The sequence below is a fragment of the Corythoichthys intestinalis genome, chromosome 21 (genome assembly GCF_030265065.1).
Source record: "Corythoichthys intestinalis isolate RoL2023-P3 chromosome 21, ASM3026506v1, whole genome shotgun sequence".
Taxonomy (NCBI): Eukaryota; Metazoa; Chordata; class Actinopteri; order Syngnathiformes; family Syngnathidae; genus Corythoichthys; species Corythoichthys intestinalis.
Genome location: NC_080415.1, coordinates 6,329,925 through 6,357,724, shown reverse-complemented (window position 1 = coordinate 6,357,724; position 27,800 = coordinate 6,329,925). Strand labels below are relative to the sequence as shown.

The 27,800-nt window shown below is 38.0% G+C and overlaps 1 protein-coding gene across 2 annotated transcripts in view; it reads right to left on the bottom strand.

Moving 5' to 3' along the window:
* The window catches only part of jmjd1cb (jumonji domain containing 1Cb), a 238,873-nt gene that overhangs the window by 81,848 nt on the left and 129,225 nt on the right, over positions 1–27,800 (bottom strand). Inside the window, exons 1-2 of one of the 2 annotated variants that reach the window (XM_057825762.1) lie at positions 12,079–12,358; positions 203–316 (exon numbers count right to left, since the gene is read on the bottom strand). Coding sequence is in view for 1 of the 2 variants with exons in the window: in XM_057825761.1 (XP_057681744.1) it covers positions 203–316 (114 nt within the window). In the remaining variant the exon portion in view is untranslated. Of the gene's footprint in view, positions 1–202; positions 317–12,078; positions 12,359–27,800 lie in introns of those variants that run through there. The other variant, XM_057825761.1, reaches the window with a different exon arrangement.

Sequence of the window (27,800 nt, the reverse complement as noted above, 5' to 3'; positions counted from 1 at the left end):
CAAGCTGTATTTCAATGTTGATTTTTCCGTTTTAAAACGAAAACAAAATCATCACCCGTTTTTCTGGCTTTCAAACCCGTTTCAGACACGGACCTACACGGGTACACACCCAACACAGTCTGCACAATACTTATCTTGTAGTACATATGTACTGATAAGATCCTTAATTATAATCATTCATTGTTTAGTAATTATTAATTACCTGGTATGGCTGGTAGGTGGAATGGTCTGACAGAAAGTCCAGATGTCGATCAAGCAAGAATTCCACCGCTGTTACTGATGACAACAGACTCTTCCCCACCACTGGCTTAAACGCCTGCACAAAAACACACACACAACTCTGGTCAGCAATTGAACAACAAATACATAGCAGTATTATGAGGAAGACCAATTGAAAAGCTCAATGTGGACCAGATGTCAGTTTTAAATAATCTAATATAGATGTCACAGCCATAATCAAAATTAAAAGTACACCCCTCAAACACACAAAAAAATGTGAAAAGCACAAATGGAGACATAATGAAGAGTTACAGCAAGAAAACTGGATGGGAACACAGAGAAAAGGAGCTTCAGCAAGATGAATAAATCAGTAAAAATGAGGAAGTCTGACAGTTCAAAAGCAGTACACTCTACTTTGATGCTGCATATTTAATATACGCAGTCCATCAAACAGGGAGAACACAGCATCTCCATTTTCTCTTCACAGCATCACTGTAAATAGTAAAATTGTAAATCGTTCTTAAAAAGTAAACTAAAATGAAGGTTATTTTTTTCCTTAAAAGTAAACTAAAATGAAGGTTATTTTTTTCCAACTCTTAATAAAAGCAGTTAGATCTTCTCAAATATTACACAATTTCCCAGTGTCCATTGTGCTTTTTAACAGATATGCGCAGATCTGTCTTGGCCAAAAATATCAATCTCCAGAGCCTGACAAGAAGACAACACCATTTTGCGGCATTATGGGGTTTCTTGTGTTCAGAACAATGACTTGGTAAGTACATATTTTACTCTCATTGTTACAATACAACACGCACATTCTATCACCAAGAGGGATTGTTTATCGGCATACTGATAAGGTAGGCTATATCTATTGCAAGGACAATGTAGAAGAATATACCAACTGCAAAGGGTGACAAGTAGGCCAGCAACTAGGGCTGTCCCAAACGACAAATTTTCTCCCGATTAGTCAGCCGACTATTTTTACGATTAGTCGACTAATCTAATAATTTTTTAAAAAAAATATATATATATATATTTTTTTTTACTTATTTAGCAATGAAATTTTTGTTGACGCTTATCAATTCACAAAAAATATATTGGAACACTTAAATTATTTATTAAAGTACAAATAAACACGTAAATAACAATAATAAATCACAAATAAACAATGAGTTCAAATGCTGATAGAATTAACTAGTGTAGCATCCCGATTGGAAAGATGGTCTCTTAAACTGATGGTTTACAACTTTTATTCCATCCTTGATGTAAACACACTGTAAGAGCTACGGTGCACACAAATAAAACAACACAACTAGAAATTAACAAAAACTTTTCACCTTTTTCCTTTGAAACCTTATTTATATAACAATGAATTGCCTATATGAATTGCCTTTACGTTAAATTATTACCTTATCATTGACAATCTCTCCCTTGAGTGCAATCACTGTATATACTGTATATATTTATGACCTTTTAACCTTATATAATTTTCTATACCATAAAATAAACCATAACATGAAATAAACCTTTCAGTTAGCATTAAGAACAATACTAATAGCACTTATAGGCCCATTGTCAATGAAACATCATTATTTAGTAAGGCGACAGCAGCCTCTGGTGTACAAAAAATGAAAAAACAAAAAAAAAATTACAAACTGGGTGATGGCGCTTGGTGTTTATTCACGGCCGACGTGCAGCCAAGATTGGCATTGAAGAGACAGGACAGAAGAGTGTACCCTCCTTTGTTTCTTTGAAATAAGTCAATGTTTTGGACACTCTGGTGCGCTTTTTTTGGCTTTGTGCCGCTTTCCCCGCTTGCATACAGAGCATCCAACATTCTGAACTTTCCACACATATATTTTTTTAACCCTTCATTAACCGTCGACGGGATGTTGCGCTCGTCGACGGATTTACGTCATCGATGACGTCGACTATGTCGACTAGTCGGGACAGCTCTACCAGCAACTAATGATTATTTTTTATAATTAATTGGATAAATGTCACTTTTTTCAATGATCTTCACAGTTTAACTTGAAGTTGTTTTAGGCATGTTGTAAGTACCAACATTTTCGGACTATAGGGCGCACCTGACTATAATCCGCCACCCACCAAATTTGAAACAAAAATGGCATTTGTTCATAGATAAGCCGCACTGGACTAAAAGTCGCAGCTGTCCTTACTGTATTATGGGACATTTACACCAAAAGATATTAACCGGCAACACGTTATTTGACAGCGGCATCATAAGACTGTCATACGAACAAATGAACCACTATGAAGCTTTGAATCAATTGGCTGCAAAGCTTCATTGCTTCAAGAGCTTCATTTGGCCATCACTATTCCCTTGAAGGAGACCGTCAACCTCTGCTGCTGCCTGTTGTCAACACTGTTGTTGTCCAACATTCCTCCTAGCATGCATTGCAGCACTACAGAGTGTAAATATCAAAATTCATGTTCTGTGCTAAATATTTCGTCAGTTACTGTTCCAGTTGTTTTATTAATTGCTAGTTATGCTATTTGGTAACACTGTCACTCACCTTTGAATTGATGTAAAAGACCTGAGCTTGACATAAATGGAGTTAGTGACATAATTTGCCGGATGACACTTAGTAATTACACCTAGAGCTGAAACGAATACTCGAGCAACTCGAGTAACTTGAGTTTAAAAACTGATCCGAGTAATTTTATTCACCTCGAGGAACCGTTTAATTTTGCCAGCTCTAAGCATCACGTTTTGCCCGCACTACTGTTAATGCGGGACAACGCGCTGACGTCACGTGCGTAGAGGAAGAAGCAAAAAAAAAAAAAAAAAAACTTGCAACTTGCAAACTGCAAAAACTGCAGCCGACAGTCGCTACAAACTACGCCGACGTTGCTAAAAACTACGCCTGCATGATGCTAGTGTGTTAGCAGGTATTGTCCGATGCGTCTCATAGATATCGCAACATTTAGGACTAGATGCGAAATGACAGACTCGGCCGCGTCTGGGCAGCGTTAGTCAACAGCCGCCATCTTTAAGCAGTAGACTTCTCATCACTAATAAATATAACTTTACTGTCACTCCCTCACGTAACGTTAGCCCTTCGGAGGGCTAGGTTTATAATTCTATTGATTATGACCACTGTCAATGCGTGGCTCACATGTCTTACATACAGGCTTTATTTAATCTGGTAAAACACAGCGCTGTAGAGTAATGAGGGTGTAAAATTAAAACACAATAAAGCTAACTGTCAGTTTTAGCTCAGTAGTCATTGCTGAATAAAACACCAAGTAGCACTGGTCCCTATTGTGCTACAATACAGCAGGTATCATACATTTATTTTGAACACTGCAAAAACTCTAAATCTTATCAGTACTTACAGGTTAGACTAACTTAAAACTGAAGTAGAACTTAAAAATAGCTTGACACAAATGGAAACTCAATTGAAACACGTGGGAAAAACACGTAGCTTTCAAGTGATGTGTGTTATCAAGCGTAATTACATTTTTAGGTAAGAAAAATGTTTTTTTTTTTTTTTTTATAAGATCTAGAAGTTTTTTTGGGTGAAAGCAGTGAATTTTTTTTTCTAGTCACATCCGAGATGCAACTGTTGGCTGTTTTCAACGATGTCCATCGAAAATAAAGACATTGATTGACTGAAAATGGTTAAATATTGGATTAAATCTCATCTTACATCTATCGTAAGCATTCATTAATGCCCGGGATAGTGTCATGTCCTAATTATGATGGTCTTATGGCGCCATTGTCAAATAAAGTGTTACAAAAACCATAACTAGTAATTAATGAAACAACTGGAATAGTAACTTAAGAAAAAATGAGCATAGAGGATGAATTTTGATTGTTATTCACATCAGTAGTGCTGCAATGCATGCTGGAAGACAATGGTTGACAGCAGGTGGCACCAGACGTTGACTGACACCGCCGTCAAATAAAGTGTCATCTATTAACCCAAGTAAATCAACAAATAAGCTCCAATAGACTATATTGGGGTGACCATATTTTGATTTCCAAAAAAGAGGACACTCAGCCCGGCCTCAAGATACTTGAATTTTACTCGAAGTTCACTCGAAGATGCCTATATCACTTTAATATATTTAAAGTGTATCCCCTCACTCTGGATGGAAAAATGCAGTTTGAAAAAAAATAAATAAATAATGACTTTAAAAAAAAAATATATATATATAATGCAGACCCATAGAAATGTAGTCCAGTCAATACACATATACACACAGTAGGCTATGTGCCAACTAAACATTTTTATAAATTACTATCACAACAATTGTCCTTGACAAATTGTTATTCCCATTCAATTGATATTCTCATTCAATGTTCTAGATTGCACACAAACAAAAACCGAAATAAACTGACAAACTATTCAACCAGCATGTTTCCAAACGTAGCAGTTAAAACTACGTTTCCCATAATGCCTAGCGCGGTTTCGCTTACTGATAGCTAGCTGAGGCAAAAATCAAACTTTGCTATAAAAGTTTACAGTTATCGGCAGCGCAACGATGCAACACCAAATGGGATTTTACAGTCAAAGCTCCGACAGAAGTCAACAGTTGCCATTAGATACATATTTATCGTAAAAAACTTCAGGCGTTGCGGCCATATCGTCAACCCAGTAGATGGCGGTAATGCCTCATGATAGGGGTAAACTGCCAACAAAAACAAGAACTACTCCTTCCCTCCCTACTAGTAGGAGCCATGTCATCGCAGGCAGGCGCTGCCACCCAGCGGCCGGAGGGATTCTCTTCAAATTGGTCCCGTGAAAAATCATAAAAACTGGACATTTTTATGAATTTATAAAACCCGCCCGGCCCCGAGGATACTAGGTGAAAGTAGGACTTGTCCAGGCAACAGAGGACGTTTGGTCATCCCAGACTATATGCTGCAGGATTCAAATCAAGAGAAAAAAGTACCAGTTTATAGTCCGAAAGTTAGGGTAACAATGAAGACAAAATCCAATTTCAAAGCACACTGTATTTTATGAAAATTTACAGTTTGAATGGGAGTTTGTGTTGAGACTCAAAGCTGTTATGTGAATGGGTTTATGTGTGTGGTTTCTTTATGAAAAGAAATCTACTATTGACTTTACTACCTAGCAATAACTCAAGCGCCAATATGCGTGGGGTTGGTGGTGCGTCCCCTCTTCCCATCCCTGAATGCAGGTTGATGGTGGTGCGGGTGGCCCGGGGAACCACCCTGGATCCCACGGTGGTGACGATGGCTCCTTTGCTGGGCTGCGGGAGGAGGGATGGGCTGCGCTGGCCACAAAAGACTGGCTGTGAATGCTCTGGTTTCAGTGTCATTGATGGCGCTTCTGACAAATCTTGCATTTTGACATTTTACTGGTGGGAGCGTCAATTGTAAAATATTGCCACAAAGCTGACATGTTGTTGCTGCTGCTGTGTCACTAGAGCGTGCTATTGCGCATGCGTCACAAGCGTCAGCGCCTGCTGTTGCACAGCGGACCTACTGCCACCGGAGCCTACCCCTCTGAGCTCACAAGTATCGGGTACTGCGAATTGATGCTGTAACTGACTGTTCCAGCATCTGAAGTAATTCAGATGCTGGTATCGGAATTGGAACATCTTTCGTAGTATAACCTATTACATGACCATATTAGGCCCACAAAAATCATTGAATTCCAACCAGAAAAATCTACTGTAATGAAACATCACTCTCCAAAAATTGCCCTCTAGTGGAGAAAACGTTTTTCCTACCAAGAAATTAAAACAATCATACCCGTGGTCCATCGGTGGTGCCAAATAAAAACTGGTAGAGGGGTTGAAATCCGCGCTTTTGAGTTATATCTATGTGAAATAGTTAATTTTTTTACAGCGCTTTAAAGCCGCCACGTACTTGAACAAGCTGGTGTGATCATAGAACTTTAAACCGCAAGCTTGTGAGTGGTCATGTGCACAGGTGGGTAGTAACGCGTTACATTTACTTGAGTAACTTTTTGAAAAAAATGTACTTCTAAGAGTAGTTTTACGAAGCTATACTTTTACTTGAGTAGATTTGTGAAGACAAAAAATGCGACTCTTACTCCGCTATTTTGGGTTACAAAAGAGGAAATGGCATTTTACGTCTTTATTCTACATATTAGATTTATTCTTTTTTTTTTTTGTCAGTGATGCTGAGAGTAGAGACGTGCCTGGTGTATTACCGGGGTAGCTCTACCGATTTCACTAATGGGGCGTCGCAACAATAATCACATGACTCCATTATACCAATCAGACGAAAGCTTGCCGTTCGATCTTCACGCCAGCCTGTTCAATCATGTGGTGTCTTTAAAACACCGTAAATATGCAGAAATCATTATAGAGCACTGCCCTCAACATGACTTGAAAGCGCAGATTTTAACCTCTCTCCCACTTTTTATTTGGCACCGATTAACCACGGAAAACCGGAGATATGATCCTTTTAATTTCAAAATAGTAATTATGACTGAACCCTTCACTATTCAAACTTGTACCTATTTTGTCCACCAGAGGGCAGTCATGCTCTGCGGACGACTAATGCTTCATTTATTTACTATTTTTCTGTCGTCGGAATTCAATGTTTTTTTTTTTTTTTTTTGGTACTTCTTTGGCCTAGTGTGGTTATGTAACGGGATATTGTACAGTATCATTATAACAATAGTCCATATAGATTACTTTGTTCTCAGGAAAAAAACATTGTTTAAAAAAAAAAAATCAACAAAAATATAAGCATTTTCTCACAATGTTACTTTTTATTTGAGTATTCTTTTCAACAAATACTTTATTATTTGAGTACAATTTTTGGACGACTAATTTCTAAGTAACGCTACTCTTACTTGAATAAAATTTTTGGCGACTCTACCCACCTCTGGTCATGTGACTGTATTGTTACATCTGATTGGTATAATGGAGTCATGTGATTATTGTCGCGACGTCTCATTGGTGAAATCGGTAGAGCTACCCCGGTAATACACCAGGCACGTCTCTACTCTCAGCATCACTGAGCCACTGTAGGTATCTCTGGCAAAAACTAAAGTCAAATCTAATATGTAGATTAAAGACGAAAAATATAACGACTCTATAGTCTAGACCAAAAACAGCGCAAGAAGAGTAGCGTTTCTTCTTCACAAATCTACTCCCCCACCAAAAAATAAAAAGTATAGTGAAGTAAAACTACTCTTAGAAGAACATTTTTCTCAAAAGGTTGTTCAAGTAAATGTAATGGAGTAAACGTAACAAGTTACTCCCCACCTCTGTGTGTAGCCACGGTCGCTGTTGCTATGATTTTATGGTTACATAACAAGGTCAGTCAGTCATGGAGGGATGAGAGGTGGGAAACATGACAGTTGTGACCCCGCCTTCATACACCCATGGGAGGCAGTGTCATGTTGTGCATTCAAAAAAAAAAAACATGGTGGTTGTATGAGTGTGATCTAGTGTATGTCTGTGACTTTCTGTCAACAGATATTTCAAGTCAGCCAGTGGAACCATTTATTTGGTATCCTGTTGTGTTGTATTCTTGATGAAATGTCTGCATGTCTCCATTTTGTTTGGTAGTTTCGGTGTAAGACTTTCCTAAAAAAAAAAAACAAAAAAAAAAAAAAAATAAAATAAAAAAAAACAACAGTCTACAGTTTTTAGATGTCTTAAGTCATGTGTTTAAGTCATAAGTTCATTCCACTGAACAACCCACACACTTGATTAATCATTTCCTCAGTTCTTCTCTACTATCATTGTGATTTTTTTTTAGAAGAGACAGCAAACTACGATTCGGTCTTTCGAGCGAGTGTCAAGGTTTAACACATAAACCTCACAAGAGTATGTGATGACATTTGTTCGTGTTTGAAACAGGAAACATGGCAGTATGTTACAAAGAAAGTAACTCATGATCAGGATATAACAGTCAAGATTAAAAAAGAAAAAAAAAAACACATGTTAGACATATGCCCTTGTTAACTGATTAAAAAAATTGAGAATTGAATTTGGCCATGCGTCCAAATACTAAACATTAATTTTGCTATTATTATACGAAAGCAAATAATCTTAAAGTAAGAGTAAACTTCATTCTCTAATATGAATGTAAATTATAAACAATGTATTTATTATAAATGATGAGTACAGTCCAAGTACCACTAGCAGCACTAGCAAATAATTTGACAAATTCATGAACAAATTTACGTTAATGTAAGACTTTCTGTCAAGAATAATTAGCAAGTTTACATGGAACGACTTTGCTTCTAACCGGGGCTTCTCATTGTAAAATATGTTTATGTATGGTAAACGAAAATATTACATACTAATTATTAACTTTCATGGCAAATTTCCGAATACAGTGGAGGATAAATGACTCACTTTTTTACTTAAGTAAAAGTACAGATACAAGTGCAAAAAACTACTTAAGTAAAAGTACTTGCTTTAAAATTTACAAGTATAAAAGTATTTTCTCCCAATGCAAAAATGCGTTATACATACATACCAGTGTAGTCACAGATTACTTTAAAAAGTAATTTAATTACTGATTACGCCTTTAAAAAAAAAAAAAAAAAAACTAGTTACTTTACTGATTAATATATTATCAAAGTAACTGCGTTACTTTAATAGTAATTTATCGGTTACTTTTTACCAGTTTTTCTCTTTTTGCTGCCTCAGCATAAGAATGACAACAGAAAAATGTCATTGCATGTAATTGACTTTCCGATAATTGAGCTTAAAGGAGAAGATAAGAATTTTTCACGTAAGGTTTAATCTTCGAGATACCAGGGGTTTAATTAGTCGATGGAGTTGATTTCAACCACTATTGATTCGCGCTATCATAGCCACTCTAGAGCCCTGAAACTAACAAATAACTGACAAACATCATGGAATTTTTTAAAAAAATCAACTCCACTGACTAATTAAACCCCCGCTAAATCGAATATTAAGCCTAGTGTCAAAAATTCTGAACTTGAGATTAGTGTTTACGGTTAACAGGATATCAGTGTCAAAGTAAAACAATGCAAATTGACAGCACAATATTCAACAACACACAAATGAATCGTGCAATAAATAGTGCAAGAAACACAAAGGTGGGGGCACAACCTCCGTATGCCGTACACACACGCAGTCAATTTGGCCACAAAACATGGCGGCAACTAAGGACTTGCACTCGATCGGACTTACAACACATCCCAAAGATGCTGAACGAACACCCACCTCACGGCATAACTGTGCAACACGAATATGATGTAAAAAATGCTCGCCAACTTGGCGAGGAGTGATGACTATCTGCCGTTGCAACGGCAAAGCTACCAAACGGCCACACGTGTAGCGGCTCCAACCTATTACTGGGACCTTCCAGAATTAAAGAAAAAAAAACTTCATTCATGGACACACTCAAATCAACATTCCCTCCCACATCTCAACATTTGGCTTCACTCGGCTCGAATGTGCACCCACGTTTCTCATGACTTTCTCAGTCCCAAAAGACTTAGCGCGTGTAACTCGAGACCAAAACAGGAAGTAACTATGAGCGGTTATCATGGAAACAAACGCGGAGTGGGAACTTTTCTAGCGTTTTCTATTTAAAATGCTCTTCGTACATGACTACAATATTATCATTCTACATAGATTATAAGGCAATAACACAATAGCATACCACACGAATGCTATTTTTAGACCGCGAGGCTGCGTGTCGTCACCATCGTAAACTGGAAGTGGGTCAACATAGAAGCGCCCTCGCATTCAACCCATGTTAGTACTGCTTGTTTTCTGCCGGTAATCTTTCAAAAAAGAACATGTCGCGTAAACACTGCTGCTATGGAACTTGTAGAAACCACTCCAGACATTACGACATATGAAGGATGTTTTCTTCCTACATTTCCCGAAGCCAAAAACTCAGAGGAAAAAATGTGAAGAATGGATCAACTTGTGCGGACGTCCAAAAGACTCCAGCAAGGTGAAGCCATTTCGCTTCATATGCAGTAAACATTTTGTTGGCGGCCATGGTCCTACAGAGGATAAAGAGGTAAGCCATTTTGATATTTTTACTTATTTTTTAGCGTGTCGCTTTGCCATGCTGCTTCTGTCTGACAATGAATGACCTGAAAAAAAATCAAAATGGTATCTGACTGCCACTGTTGCTACCTTTTCTGTTGTAAAGAAACAACTTTAGTTAGGGGAAGTAAAAATATTAATAGAATCAAGATATGTTATTAATGTAAAAAATTAAAGTGTTTGTTGGCTGTCACTGAGTAGCATTTGCGATCACTACACAAAAATAGCAATATAAATTACCTCCAAAAATGGTCAGAGACGTAAGACAACCAGAGGATATAATATATAAGAATAAAGAAAGACAGGGCATATGGTGGTAAAGGATAGATTGTTGGAACAGGAGAATGTCATTGTCAGTGGCGTAAGGCAAGGCACACAAGAAAAAGGTGTCGATGAAAAAGCTACCTCTGGATCAGGTCGGCTCTTTTTCAGGCCTCGACACTGAAGCCATCTCTTTAACTGAACATTTGTATGTTCTTCCCCATCTTTAACAGTGAATTTGGCACCAGGGACATCATTTTCGGAAATAATTGGTGGGTTTAGCTCAGTAAACATCTCGTTCGTACACTATTTACATGCATTTAGCATTGGGGACAACTGCGAGCTTGATCCACCTAGCAACAGTTGCTAACGTCATGTATGTTAACGAGCAAAAGTGACGTGTTGCGTGCTGTACGCCATTGTTATGCACAGACACAAAGGAAACTAACTTTAATCAGATTACTGGTTTATAAAAACTTTCAGAGTGGCCAGAAAAAGAGAACTTTCATGTGAAACGCCACAGTCGATTCTTGTTCTAAGAAATGAAGGCTATTCCATGGGAGAAATTGTCAAGAAACTGAAGATCTCCTCAGAGAACAGCACAAACAGGCTCTAACCAGAGTAGAAAGAGAAGTGGGAGGCCCCGCTGCACAACCAAGCAAGAGGACAGGTACATCAGAGTCTCTAGTCTGAGAAATAGACACCGTACAGGTCCTCAACTGGCAGCTTTGTTAAATAGAACCCGCAAAACACCAGTGTCAACATCTACAGTGAAGATTCCCAATGAGAAAATAATGAGAAATGAGAAAATAAAAACAAAAGTAACGTGTCACGCAGGCGACAATTTGTAAAGTAGTGGAGTATAAGGTACAGATACCTGCTGTAAAATGTAGTGAAGTAAAAAGTACCACTTTATATTTGTACCCAAGTAAAGTACAGATACACACAAAGGTACTAAAATACAGTAAACAATGTATTTATTATAAATGATGAGTACAGTCCAAGTACCAGTAGCAGCAGTAGTTAATAATTTTGCAAATGAATGAACAAATAAACGGTAATGTAAGACTTTCTGTAAAGAACAATAATTTGCAAGTTCCCCGTTCATCCTTTACACGGATTGACTTTTCTTCTAACCGTGGCTACTCATTATAAAATCTGTTGATGTATGGTAAACGAAAACATTACACACTATTTATTAACTTTCATGGCAGATTTCCCAATACAGTGAATTAATTATTATTATTTGTATAAGCACATAGCATTCTGGTCTAAACAAAACAGCACAATAATATCAATTTAGCGGATACAGTATTTGTGGTTGGACTAAAGTTTGTGATTTCAATTTGAACCATCTCTCTTTTGTACAGCTTTAGCATTTGTTGCTGTGTAAAACCTACAGAATGAAAGCATAATTTATCTCCAACTACTTCTTTTTTTTTTTTTCCAAAATCACAAGGCGAAACAAACAAGTCCATCCTGTAAATTGGTTACTTCAATCCATTATTACCTAACACTGTTTCAATTTGATTGACTTAAAAGAATAATATAGCCAATGAACAAAAACAGGCAGATTACCTCTGTTCTTCGTCTTCAAACAACATTGAGAAGCAATGGCTACGAAGAGATCCGAGGGGGGGGGTGAAAAAACAAACGCTTTTCCAGTAAGCAAAAGAGAGGAGAAAAACAAGACAATGTGATGAGGGGATAAAAGGCAGAGGGAGGGAAAACATTGAGGTTTCCTCTTCATGTGGAAAAAAAGAGACAGATGGCCAAAAGGGAGAGAAAGCGAACCAGAGAACATGCTATACAGCCGACATTTTAACGGCTGCTGACGCAAGGAGTAAGCGAGGGAATGAGAGAGCGAAAAAGAGAGAGAGGAAGACAGAGAGGGAGGGACTGAAGTGTAGCTGGGCCAACAGCACACACACTTCCCCTCCACTGGCATACTCCCTTACCACATTCTATTACTCACTATCTTTCACTTTGACCCATTGCGTCTGAAGTCTATCATTCAAGCTTTACTACTTCAATTTCTGCTACCCACATAGTCATTGACTTACATTTGCAATCATCCACTTGTAGTAAGGCAACAATGTTTCAACAGACCCTAAAGCCGCTTCTCAATTATTTTCTGTTACGAACCCCTCACACCAGGAAGACATAAACATTACGCGCTTCCACACCAACTCTCTACCGACACTTTGAATAGTATCATTTGTTTATAGCATTATTTGTCTTGTTGTTTATGTTATTTTGTAGAAGGAAAACATTATTCAGATGTTTGGGATGTCACAAAAACAAAAAATAGCTGTGTTCAAGTCAAAGTTATGTTTGAAATGTACCGTACCGTAATGTATGCTTTGACAAAAAGCTCAATTTCTCTGTTTTTTTCATCAGAAATTGGAAAATTGCTCAAACTAAGCTATTTTCTAATGCTGATTTCTAAAGAATTGAAAAAGATATTAACCAACTTTTCCTGCTGAAAGAAGAGAGTCTAATCTTTCTTTTGGTGGGTTCCATGTTTATATAGCAATAGAACAGAGTTTTCTGTGGGCCTTGCAAAATCAGTCAAAATCCAGTAAAACGGCCGGGAGCGAAGGGGGTTGCACCGGTGAAAATGGCAGGGAGTGAATGAGTTAATGACAACCGCTACAAGACACGTCTGCCACCCGGACACCTTAACGGACACACAAGGTGAGAATGCCGGCAGCAGAAAATACTATGTGATTTACTCCAGCACAGAAGACTTGAAAATAAATTTGTCTATGAGACAGGCAAGATCCCGGTGGTCAACTTTGGGTCCTCTTCTGCGTGCAAGTCATTTTTTTAGTGCAAGAGGCGAAGAGAGATAGTTCACTGATCCTTGCGTTTCAGTTAGTTGTCCAGCAGTCATTTGAAGTCATGTTAATTGAAAAATGTCCTAAGTGTGCGTCGATAGGAGGTGAGTCATAGACTTCATAATGATATTGACGGGACAGGGTGCTGATTAATAGGGGGCCTGCATTGTTGGCGTGGCCGTCAAAACTGACCGAGTGGAATCACAGACAAAGAGCTTTTTTTGTAGTCTCTGTAGTTTTTTGTTGTCTCGATTCTTGGTTAAAAGCATAAAAAAAATTTTTTTTTAAGTGCAGTTAGCATATATTTTACGTAAATATGTTGAAGTACGATGCTAGTCTGTTAGTCAGTGTGGTGGCCGCCATATGTAAACAGAGCTTTTCCAGTGAAAATTCTTGTGAATAAATGCTTAAATCCCTGAATTCCCTATAGATATGGACGTAAGACAGTCTCGATTCTTGGTTAAAAGCAGAAAACAAAAACAACAACAAAAAACGAGCAGTTAGTATTTATTCTACGTTAATATGTCGAAGAATGATGCTAGTCTGTCAGTCAATGTGGCGGCCGCCATATGTAAACAGATTTTTCCTGTGAAAATTCTTGTGAATAAATGCTTAAATCCCTGAATTCTTTATAGATATGGACGCAAAACAGTCTTGATTCTTGGTTAAGAGAAAAAAACAAAAACAAAAAAAACAAGTAGTTAGCATTCAGTTTACGTTAATATGTCGAAGAATGATGCTACTCTGTTAGACAATGTGGCGGCAGCCTTACAACAAATAGCTTTTTATGTTGAAAACTTGTCAAAAAAACAAAAAATATAATAATTATCTTGAAACCTCAAACAAATCACTCCTGAGACAATTCAATTGTTTGTATGCGGCACAGCTTTCGTACTTTTTTAACCTAAATCCGGCATTGGATCGCAGCATGTGTCGCTGCGACCGACTGCGAATACCTGAAGCGGATTGTGGGATGGCCCCCTACGTGAGGGCGTGGCGCGGTGAAGGTCGAATCTGACCCGTCAATATCATTATGAAGTCTATGTGTGAGCGAAATTTCCGATTGTTAAGACAATTCGTGATTGACAAACATCCAAATTCCAATTATTGAAATATGCCAAGTAAAGCGGAACTAAACCACAGTCAGCGCGATCTTCGGGACACAATGAGGAACGGACCGAAAGTAAACGTCATGCTCAATTCATGCCGCTAGATAAAAAATCAATAATACCTGACAGCGGCTGACAGTTGCTACAGACTACGGCCACATAATGCTACGGTAGATATCACATGTATATAGAACTAGATGCGAAATGACAGACTCGCCAGCGTTAGTAAACAGCAGCCATCTTATAGAATAATGAATGAACGTTGACAGACGTGCACACATTGTAGAGTGTAAAGGACAACGGCAACTTGATGATGATAATAAACACTCAGCAGGAAAACTACATTATTTTCACTGAATTACATCCACTTGACCCCCTAACCCTAACCCTCCGAAATGTATGGGGGGAAAAAAAGTTGTGAGAGGGTTTAAGAGGCTTGACATGCTAAATGCTAACGCGCACGGTATGCTAACTCTACGAGTTACATTTAATGTGTGATGATCCCTCAGCACACACCTTTAAAAGCGAAAGAAATATTGCATATTCTATCTTTCCAAGATAAACAAAAACAAATTTTACCATGTGTTTAAAACAAGCAAGCCCAGAGCCTGGACAGGACACCGGTGAGTGACAGGACCAAACTTATGCCCCTTTCCCACTGAAACTAGTGGGTCAACGCGCGTTTTTCCAAGCTGATGCAACCCACTATCAATTGGAATTTGGCACCTTTCGCATTGACAAAAAAAAGCTGTGTCTTTTTTTTTTTTTTCACCCGTCTAACCCCCCACCCCTCTTCAGCCGTGAAGTAAGGTTACGTGACGTCACCACGCTAAAATGCGCGTCGACAAATGCGACCGAATTCATTCAGTTCAAGGAAGTAAACAATGCAGAGCAAAATGTAAGCCTCCTTTCCGTTTGTGTTCTCTGTTTTCATGCTTTTTACTTCCCTCAAAATGGTCGAAATGCAGCAAAGGATCAACACTTTGCTTGTGCTGAGGCGACGTGAATTTTGGTTTGAAACTGAAAGGACTCGTGTGGGGCGTGTTAAATGGGAGGCAACTGGTACGTTGTTATGACGCATCACGTAAGAGCCTACGTCACCACGTAGATTAGGGTGTTGACTGTTGACCCGGGGTTTTGCTTTCAGACTGCATGACAATCGGAGCCGAGGTGATTTTAACGCGGGTCGCTTGGCGGGTTGATTGACACGGGTCGAGGCGGGTCGCTGCACCTTTCCCACTGCCACCAAAAGCCGATTGTTAGTGGGTTGACACGGGTTTTTTGGCCAGTGGGAAAGGGTTATTACACATTCAATAAGAAAATATCACACATTGTAAACACATGACAGAAACTACGTTGCATTTTCATATCGTTGTCGTCTCGTCAGCCGAAAAATGGTGTTTGTCTCGTTATGTTTTAGTCTACCATGACACGTTTTTTAGCTTTTCGTCTCTCGTCATAGTCATGAAAAAATTGCCCATCAGCAAAATATTTTCAGTATCATCCTCTTTAACATAAACAGCAATGGCCGGTGTGTAGTGCTATGAAGTATTTTGACGTAAATTTCAACCTTAACGGTGGAATCCAACTTACAGAGAAATTTGAATTACGTCACCAGCAGAGGGACGGAACTCGTTTGTAACTCGAGGACTCCCTGTAATATTGATAAGAATAAGTAAATAATAGAGTAATATATAAGGGGAAACTGCAAATACCCATTTCATTTGTGTGCATCAATCAGAGCCAAATTACAACAAAGAGGAGCATTGAGGAGCCCCTGAATTGACTGATGAGATCAGGCGTAGTGGAGAGGATTCTGAAAGCAGTAAGAAAATGGACTTGCATTACAGTGTTGACCTAGATATGACTAGAGTATAATACTAGTATCATTGGATTTAGTTCAATTTAATTTACATTCATTTAATGAATTAATTTTGGTACAATTACCATATTAGATAACACCTGCAACTAAAGAGCACAACAAACATTTGTATATGAAAATTAAAGTAGATTTATAGACTATTCAACTTTGTGTGCAGCAGTTTTGTGTTGGATTACTTAGCCAGCTAGTGGTAATTAGATAAAACTTTTAAACTAATACAGTGGTACCTCTACTTATGAAATTAATTGGTTCTAGAAGTAGTTTTGTAACTTGAAAATTCTGTAAGTAGAGACGCATTTTCCATGTAAATGCCCTAATCTGCCCAAAATCCAGACATAAATCTTTTATAATGCATAAAAATACATCAAAACATGTTACAATTAGATTATTGCACATGAAACATAAGAGTTGTGCATAATGTAAAAAAACCAAGAATAAAGAATAAAAGTAAAACACTCATGCAAAGCTGCCAGAACACGAAGGGCGAACAAAGAGGACGCTGGGATACAAACATACAGTGAGGTCCCAATTGGATGCCAGTAATGCTAGGCAATAGCCAATGGCAGAGCAGCTATATGTATGTTACGTTTAGTAAACATACTTGCTGCGAGCACCAGCCATACTGTATTTTTGCCTTTTGAATTCTGAAATATATTTCGTAACAAGGCAAAATTTTCTCGTTGAGGCGTGTCTTAACATGAAAATTCTGTATCTACAGTGGTACCTCACAATACGAAATTAATTAGTACTGGAGTGTCTTTCGTACGATGATATAAATCGCCTAATTCGTTCCTAGATCTTAAAAAAACAACAACAAAACATTAAATTTGCTGTCATGTCTTCAGATTGACTCTTTATTTGTAACAATTCTTTTTTGCCCCCTAGTAGCGCTTTAGTGTAATTAGTTTGTTAGGCTCATCTACAGATGTTATCACGTGACTACTGTAATTTTCGCACTGCAAGGCGCACCTGACTATAAGCCGCCGCCCACCAAATTTGACACGAAAACTACATTTGTTCATAGATAAGCCACACTGGACTATAAACCGCAGCTGTCCTCACTGTATTATGGGATATTCACACCAAAATATATTCACCGGTAACACCATTTTCGGTAGCGTGTCTAGTGCCCTCAATGGCAGGCAATGAATTAACATAGACACTATTCTAGTGGAAAGTTTTGCTAGCAACCTGGTGAATCCTGTATTTCTTTTTTAACAGATAGTGCTGCAACGATTCACTGATTAACTCGAATAATTCGATTAGGAAAAAAGCTATAAATTAAATTTTGCTGCTTCGAGTATTCGTTTAATTAAAGTGGGGTTATAATGATTAATTTTGGAAGTGTTTGCATTTAGTTTTATTGATTTGGGTGGCCTCTAGTGGCTACAGTAAATATGACATAACCCATTTAACATTAACATTTAACAGGATCCATATAGAGTGACGTTCTGACATTTGTTTTGAAAGTGTTGCATTTAGTTTTATTGATTTGGGTGGAAATAATAACTATGCCATAACTCGTCTGCTCCCTGTTAAGACCAACATTAGCTAATGTTTTTTATGCATCAATAATTTAGTTTATAGGTACAGTATATTTAGCCGTTTTTCTGTGGGAACGTGTTTGAACGATTGAGAAGAGTATTGTAAAAATAATAATAATTTAAAAAATTTGCATTTTGTAGCATTTACGCTGAGTTTTGCTAATCAAGTTAGCCAATTGTTATTTTGTTGTACTAAGAGCCTCTTTTATTTTTTTTAATACAGTTTGAGGCTAAGATCAGGTATTTTCATTTATTTTATGTTAAATGTTCGTATTTAATGCATTTTTGAAAGTTGCAATCTTAGCAAGCCTTTGTTTTACATCTCCTAAAATTGATTCTGCAACGCATTAAATGTTCCTAATCCGATTACGCGATTATTCGAACTAACTAATCGACAGATTAATAAATAACTTAAATAATCAATAGCTGCAGCCCCAAAAACACTGACACCATTTAAAAACAAACTTTTAAAAATCGATTCTTGGCGGGAGCATATCAGTAACCTTTTGGGATACAAGGTCTTGCAATATGTCACCACTTTAATATAGTCACACCCCTTGTTAGCATGCTAGCAGTAAGCCACTTTCCACATTAGACCCCCCGGCAGTAGTTGTTGGTGCCTCTTCGTCCTCTTTTGTCCTACATTGCCTCACTTGATCCTCCCACCTCTACTATAAGACCAGCAGGAGTGCTGCTTAAGCTGAATTAGCGTCATGAGAACTGATCTTGACGACGAAACAAACTGGTGATGAACAGGTTAACGTTACATGTTTACTTGCAGTCACGTCGGAAACTGTAGTCAATTAGCACCTCATTTTGGTACCCAACTCTACTCAATAAGTTTATGTTTACATCTCGACTTGTACTTGTTTGCTGTTGTAAATTAAATTCAGCTCCCACATTTAATTTAAACAGCATACTGACTGCCAAACCTCTGAGAAGCTGCATGTATGATTGTATTCTTTACATTTGTCACAGTTTTCCTTCAGCTGCAAGGTTTGTTTTAAAAAAAGAAAAGTCTGGAGGTCAAAGAGAGGAGAATTCTGCCTGATATCAACATACTCAGTCAATATATAATGCAACAAAAGGATAAAACAGGACAAAACACAAAGTTCTCAGAAGCCCAATGTCATTCTGACAAATAACCATCTTCGGAGCAGATAGTCCTCATATTCATTAATTCTGCTAATGCACAATGTGATGAGGACAACTTCAAGTACAAGAGGGTGGCATTACAGATATAGAAGCTTTCAAAAGCACAGTGAACACGAGGTATTTGATAGGGTGGCTAAGAAACTGTTTCCGGAAAATGTTGCTTCATACAAATCAGACAAATTACATGGATTACAGAGCAGCAGGAGATTACAGTAGCAAGGCTCCATCTGCTCACAGGGAGTGATATAAGGAGCGAAAGAGCACAGGCTTGGTGTAGGAGGTGCGTGTTGTCGTATTCAATGACCCACTTTCAACAAAACTGATATTACTACGTTGTCTCGCCACAGAGCAAAAAATGGAGTGGTAAAAGTTAAGGAGCAAAAACAAAATATAAATAATTTGAAATAAATTCAATGAATTAATGGAAGGATCTGTTTTGGAGATAAAACAAAAAAAATTGAAATTGAAATAAATAATAAGAATGAGGAAAAAAAGAAAATTAAAAAATGGTCATGATTAATTAAAAAAAAAATAAATAAATAAAAAAATAAAAATAAAATTTTTTAAAAAATACAATCCATCTTAACACATTTTATGGTTATGTCATTTAAAAAAGTATCATTTTTGTAGGTTTTTAAAAAACATATTATTTCATTTCTTTGAAAATTGCCATTATTAGAATTATTTTGTTGAATTCAAAGGCGTAGATTTGCATACGGACGGTAGAGACATACAGTAACACTACTAACTTTTCTGGATGCTTAAATTGTCCCCACCAACTTTTAAGCAACCTTATTTGCATTATATAATGAGTTCACTTATATCGGTAATTTAGATTGTCTTCCCATACATTGCCAGGATAAACCCATCCATAATTAAGTGAATTATTATCATTATTTTCAGACTTATATGTATCCCTTTTCACTTGCTGAATGTGCCGGTTCATTTTGTTTCCCCTCAAACGCACGTTTGATTGGCTGATGACTGATGACCCCCAGCCACACGGACAAACACGCACACTCACACAGCCCTGACAGATTCATGTCGACAACATGCCGCCGCCGTCCTCTTCGACGAGGATGGACATTAGAATTTTTTTTTTTTTGGCCAGCAGTAGCCACTGTAAATAATGTAATAAAACGTCAATGTTGTGGAGGTGGGGGAAACGCCACTAATTTTGCTACTGAAAGTCCGAACTGCATCAGTTAGCATAACATTAAACTGTCCGAACTTTCTAACCTGCAAAACTACTTCAGTCAGGCCAGCCTCCACAAGGAACAACGAAGTCAAGCGAGCCGTCCTTCATTTGGATCATTGTTTGTCTAATAAAGTCCCTTTATTAAAGAAAACTGAGGAGCTATTCAAGAATAGGTCCACCTCAGGGGGACATTGACATGAACATGAACATGAGCTGACATGAAAACAATTCTGTGAAATAAAATCAAACATCAGAATTTCATGAGCACACTTTCTTTCGAGTCTTGGGGTAGTTTAGTATGCCTCAGATGTAGATTGGTCCTTGGATAGCACTTCAAAATGTTTCTTCAGTAGTTTTTGAAAACAAAGGTTTGAATCGAATGTTATATCACCTGAACCAATACACATGAAAGTTAGTTTAAATCAATACAGATTTAATTTGCATTGATCATTTAGCCTATCAATTAATTATGTTCATATTCGTGGGAAATGTAGCCCTGACCCCTGTTCAATAATCTGTTTGGTCTTATTACTGTCCCATCGCCAGCAAAAAGTGTACACGCAGGTTATGCTGTTATATCATCCCTACCAATGTTGAGGGGGACGAGTAATTGACTTTCCAATATATGAATTTAAAATGAAGACTTTGCCGGCAGAATGTTGTCTATCAAAGTTGTAAAGCAATAAAATAAACAACAAAAATGACTGAAATGAACAAAAAAATTTTATAATGGGTCAAAATTATTTTTCAAACAGACCAACAACACAACGACAACAACTCCAGAGGGAGACCCAAGGACTGGAGATAAGGACCATGAAACTCCGGAGAGCACCGCCAAAACGGTGAGCGGAGTTTCAGTTCGCCCCACTAAAGATGTTAATTGTACAACAGAGCCACCTCCGGACATACCATATTCAATGGACAACTATTTTGTCCAAAAGCATAGCTGTCCTAAGCAGCCTGATTTAGAATTCCCCTCCAAAATGATGAGAAACAAACAAACAAAAAAAACAAAGTCATTTTCAACGTATTATTATAACTGTTCCTGGCTGGAATATTCAGTCAAATAGGATGGACAAAAAGGACGAGGTAAGACAGAAAAACGCGCGCTTACACACACACGAACGCCCACTCACACAGCTGGGATTACTGTATGTACAAGCATGTGCTAAGCTACTATCCGAACATATATCTTGCAAGTAATTTTATTGCTGACACTGCGTTTCGGGATCATCAACATTGTTGCCCCCCCCCCGCCACAAAAGTCAAACTCCGCCTATGGGTAGCCATGGTTGTTGTTGTTCTTGTTGTTTAAAAACAGCGTACTCTTGTGGGAGGAGGCATAAATGCAGAGGAAATTATGGAGGCTTAGGTAAACCAAAATGGTGATGTTTTGAAAATCGAGCGTACCGATTTGAATGTTTTAACTAGTAAAGTCGGTTTCGGTTCCAAATTGATTAATCGAACAGCCTTACAGGGAATATATCGCACCCTGAAAAACTATCATTTGCCATTTATATATTGGACAATCATTCAGTTTAGTAATTATCGTGACAGGCTTAATGACACCCATGTTTTTTTTGTTCCTCATAATTGCAGATAGAAGTACCCGCTCCTCAAGTGTACAGTCAACATATTGTAAGACAAATAAATGATAGGAATTATGAAAATAGGAAGCTTGCCATCATGTTTGCCATGTTTATCGTCATATCACCCAGCACAACGTTTCGCTATAAAAAGCTAAATGACAGGCACTAGTTTTAACAGTAAAAAAAAAAAAAAAAAAAAAAAAAAAGCCGCAGTGGCTGACATGTATTCGAACCTTTTTTTTCTCTTCTTTTTAATTTACCAGATGACAAGATGTCCGCTGACACAGTCGAGCCTCGCGAGTGTTTATGTATGTGTGTCTTATTTCGATTTAAAAGACGGCCACTGTTGCCAGGTAACCTGGTCTTAAGACAAGGAGGAAAAGTCAAGTTTCCCTTTTTTCATGTTCATGTACTGAAAATCCATGTGATTTTAATTCCATTGACCATTGACTGTATATTTGTCAGAAGCTAATTTAATGAAAGTGAGAGAGCGATAATGCAATGCGTGATTTTAAATGGGCTCTTTGCTCACGGCACTGTTTTGAGTACGGAGACGTTCAGACATTCAGTCACCAGGGAAACACATAGTAAAAATGACAGTGTCAAAACTCTTCAAAGTGTACTTTCAGTCTGCTAGAATAAGTTACCAAGAGTTTCCCAATTAGTTAAACAAGTATTGGCGAAGCGATGAGAGGATCCATATCTGATTTAATAACAATTTGCAATGTTACAGTACATGCAGACCCGTGTGTATTTGGACAGGCATGGCTTTATCTTTATGCTATTTACGACCTTCACCTTTCAAATTATTTTATTTTTACTTTGTTGATAAAGTGGTATGAAAAAGTATCTGAACCTTTTGGAATTTCTCACATTTTTGCATAAAATGACAATCAAATGTGATCCGATCTTTGCCAAAATCACACAGATAAAAAAAACAGTGTCTGCTTTAACTAAAACCACCCAAGCATTTATAGGTTTTCATATTTTAATGAGGATAGTATGCCAACAATGATGGGGGGGGGGGGGGGGGGTAAGTAAGGGAACCATCACATTTAATAGTTTGTGGCCCCCCTTTAGCAGCAATAATTTCAAGCAGACGCTTCTTGTAGCTGCAGATCGGTCTGGCACATCGATCAGGACTAATCTTGGCCCATTCTTCTCGACAAAACTGCTGTAGTTCAGTCAGATTTCTGGGATGTCTGGCATGAATCGCTGTCTTTAGGTCATGCCACAGCATCTCAATGGGGTTCCAGTCTGTACTTTGACTTGGCCACTGCAAAACGTCTATTTTGTTCTTTTGAAACCATTCTGAAGTTGATTTACTTCTGTGTTTTGGATCATTGTCTTGTTGCAGCATCCATCCTCTTTTTAGCATCAACTGTCTGACAGACAGCCTCAGGTTTTCCTGCAAAACATCCTAGTAAACTTTTGAATTAATTTGTCCATTAATGATTGCAACTTGTCCAGGCCCTAAGGAAGCAAAACAGCCCCAAATCATGATGCTCCTTCCAGCATGCTTCACGGTGGGGATGAGGTGTTGAAGTTGGTCAGCAGTTCCATTTTTTCTTTGTGTGTTACTCCCAGACAATTCAACTTTGGTTTCATCGGTCCAAAAAATATTTTGTCAAAACTTCTGTGGAGTGTCCAAGTGCCTTTTTACAAACATTAAACGAGCAACAATGATTTTTTTAGACAGCAGTGGCTTCCTCCTTGGAGTCCTCCCAAGAACACCATTCTCGGCCATAGTTTTACATATAGTTGATGTGCGCACAAGGATATTGGACTGTGCCAGTGATTTCTGTAAGTTTTTAGCAGACACTCTAGGGTTCTTTTTTTTACCTCTCTGAGTATTCTGTGCTGAACTCTTGGCGTCATCTTTGGTGGACGGCCACTCCTTGTGAGAGATGCAACAGCGCCCAACTTTCTCCATTTGTAGAGAACGTCTCTGACTGTCAATTGATGAACATCCAGACTTTTAGAGATGGTTTTGTATCTTTTCCCAGCTTTATACAAATCAACAATCCTTGATCGCAGGTCTTCAGACAGCTCTTTTGACCGAGCCATGATGCACATCAGATAATGCTTCTCATCAAGACGATTCTTACCAGGTCTGTGTTTTATAGTGGGCAGGGCGGCTTTTCACCAATCTTCAGTGATTGGGCACACACCTGACTTGGATTGTTCGGTAAAAATTGGTTTCAATAGCTCTTTAAGTCTTTTTAGGCAGAGGGTTCACATACTTATTTTTGCCCTTCTGTCATTGTTTGCATGTTATTCTCATTAAAATATAAAAACCTATAAACTTTGTGTGGTTTTAGTGAAAGCCGACATTGCTTTTACATCTGTGTGATTTTGACAAAGATCAGATCACATTTAAAGGTGATTTTATGCAGAAGTGTGAGGAATTCCAAAAGGTTCAGATACCTTTTCATGCCACTGTACATGTAGAGAAAAAAACTGTTAGAAACTGAAAATTTTAATGTGGGAGTTTGATATACTCCCATTGTGGCTGTTCATTATGTTTTACTTATTAACTCACCCGTTTCACAACTGGACCTTAGCTAGGCCAAAGCAGGACTCTACCTATGGTTAAAGCAGGACTCTCACATGTCACATACAGTGCCTTGCAAAAGTATTCGACCCCCTTGAATCTTGAAACCTTTCGCCACATTTCAAGCTTCAAACATAAAGATATGAAATTTAATTTTTTTGTCAAGAATCAACAACAAGTGGGACACAATCGTGAAGTGGAACAACATTTATTGGATAATTTAAACTTTTTTAACAAATAAAAAACTGAAAAGTGGGGCGTGCAATATTATTCGGCCCCTTTACTTTCAGTGCAGCAAACTCACTCCAGAAGTTCAGTGAGGATCTCTGAATGATCCAATGTTGTCCTAAATGACTGATGATGATAAATAGAATCCACCTGTGTGTAATCAAGTCTCCGTATAAATGCACCTGCTCTGTGATAGTCTCAGGGTTCTGTTTAAAGTGCAGAGAGCATTATGAAAACCAAGGAACACACCAGGCAGGTCCGAGATACTGTTGTGGAGAAGTTTAAAGCCGGATTTGGATACAAAAAGATTTCCCAAGCTTTAAACATCTCAAGGAGCACTGTGCAAGCCATCATATTGAAATGGCAGGAGCATCAGACCACTGCAAATCTACCAAGACCCGGCCGTCCTTCCAAACTTTCTTCTCAAACAAGGAGAAAACTGATCAGAGATGCAGCCAAGAGGCCCATGATCACTCTGGATGAACTGCAGAGATCTACAGCTGAGGTGGGAGAGTCTGTTCATAGGACAACAATCAGTCGTACACTGCACAAATCCGGCCTTTATGGAAGAGTGGCAAGAAGAAAGCCATTTCTCAAAGATATCCATTAAAGTCTCGTTTAAAGTTTGCCACAAGCCACCTGGGAGACACACCAAACATGTGGAAGAAGGTGCTCTGGTCAGATGAAACCAAAATTGAACTTTTTGGCCACAATGCAAAACGAAATGTTTGGCGTAAAAGCAACACAGCTCATCACCCTGAACACACCATCCCCACTGTCAAACATGGTGGTGGCAGCATCATGGTTTGGGCCTGCTTTTCTTCAGCAGGGACAGGGAAGATGGTTAAAATTGCTGGATGCAGCCAAATACAGGAACATTCTGGAAGAAAACCTGTTGGTATCTGCACAAGACCTGAGACTGGGACGGAGATTTATCTTCCAACAGGACAATGATCCAAAACATAAAGCCAAATCTACAATGGGATGGTTAAAAAATAAACATATCCAGGTGTTAGAATGGCCAAGTCAAAGTCCAGACCTGAATCCAATCGAGAATCTGTGGAAAAAGCTGAAGACTGCTGTTCACAAACACTCTCCATCCAACCTCACTGAGCTCGAGCTGTTTTGCAAGGAAGAATGGGCAAGAATGTCAGTCTCTCGATGTGCAAAACTGATAGAAACATACCCCAAGCGACTAGCAGCTGTAATTGGAGCAAAAGGTGGCGCTACAAAGTATTAACGCAAGGGGGCCGAATAATTTTGCACGCCCCACTTTTCAGTTTTTTATTTGTTAAAAAAGTTTAAATTATCCAATAAATTTTGTTCCACTTCACGATTGTGTCCCACTTGTTGTTGATTCTTGACAAAAAATTAAAATTTTATATCTTTATGTTTGAAGCCTGAAATGTGGCGAAAGGTTGCAAGGTTCAAGGGGGCCGAATACTTTTGCAAGGCACTGTAGTACACATCTCATAAACAATGAGATTTTTGTCTTTTTCATTTTAAGTGGGCCAAATCAATTATGTTCAAAGTAAGGCTGTCAAACAATTAAAATTTTTAATAGAGTTAATTACAGTTTAAAAATTAATTAATCGTAATTAATTGCAATTCAAACCATCTATAAAATATGCCATATTTCTCCGTAAATTATTGTTGGAATGGAAAGATAAGACACAAGACGGATATATACATTCAACATACGGTACATAAGTACTGTACTTGTTTATTATAACTATAAATCATCAAGATGGCATTAACATTATTAACATTCTCTTAAAGCGATCCATGGATAGAAAGACTTGTAATTCTTAAAAGATAAATGTTAGTAAAAGTTATAGAAATTTTATATTAAAACCCCTCTTAATTTTTTCATTGTATTAAAATTTGTAAAATTTTCAATCAAAAAATAAACTAGTAGCTCGCCATTGTTGATGTCAATAATTACACCATGCTTACTCATGTTACTAACCCATAAAATCAGTTGGACCCAAACGCCAGCAGAGGGCGCCAAACACCAAAAAACAAGTAACAAGCGAACATTACACTGTACTGTCATTTTAGTCTGTTTGAGCGGGGCATGTGCGTTAATTGCGTCAAATATTTAACGTGATTATTTTAAAAAATTAATTACCACCCGTTAACGCGATAATTTTGACAGCCCTAGTTAAAAGTATAATAATTAAAATTCCTGCTGTAATTTCATTATTGTAATAAGCCATCGAACTTGCTATGATTAAAGGTTTGTACTGATACTGGTGTTTAGCTACAGCGTACACATGATGTTGCTCACAGTTAGGCGTGTGCTGGTTACCGGTTTCAAGGTCTACCGTGGTATGAAAATGTCACGGTTTCAAAATCACAAAAATTTTCCATCATGCTGTAGTACGGTATTAGCTATTTTATTAGTGTCCCAAAAATGCAGCAAGAAATGGCTTGAAGTCGCAGCGCTCAGCCCTCCCCTTCCGGTTTTTGCTCTGTCGGTGACACTGCTGTTGCTGTCGAAACTACCTCAGCTTTTTCGAAACCCCAACAGAAAGGTCTAGTCTAGTATGGGAGTATTTCGGCTACCGAGTAAAAACAGACGGCTACGTCTTAGAGGAGGAAGGAGAGCCGAAGTGCAGGCAACACCTCCAACATGATTTTACATTTACAGTACGTGACCATCATCCGTCAGTGTATTTATGGTAAGTAAACGCTGCAATGACTTACAACATGCCTAAAACAACTTCAAGTTCAGTTGTCAAGGTGATTGACAAAATTGACGTTTATCCATTCATTGTTTAATTGTCAGATTAATTGATTAGAAAAATAATCGTTAGTTGCAGCCCTATTGCCTAATAATAATAATGAAGGAATCACGCAGTAATTTCACACTCTCTCCTGTGCCCTTAAGTGTCGTCTGGTTAGGATTCACTTGTCATTGTGGGGAGTTCACACTGATCTTCTTTAATGAGCTAATACACTGTTCAATGCTTGCAGAGAAATGATGTAATCTGGGGATCAGAGATGTAACTTCTATCAATCACACGCACACGTACCCCCTCCTCCTAACACACATACACACATCCGCAGCTCCGTGTCAAAGTCAGAGTGAGCACAGTGTTTGCTATGAGGAAAAATAAACTGTCAGTCTTCAGGACTAAGTTAATGTGGGGTGATAAGTTTCATATGATACAACCAGTGCACCATGTCAATCTTTGG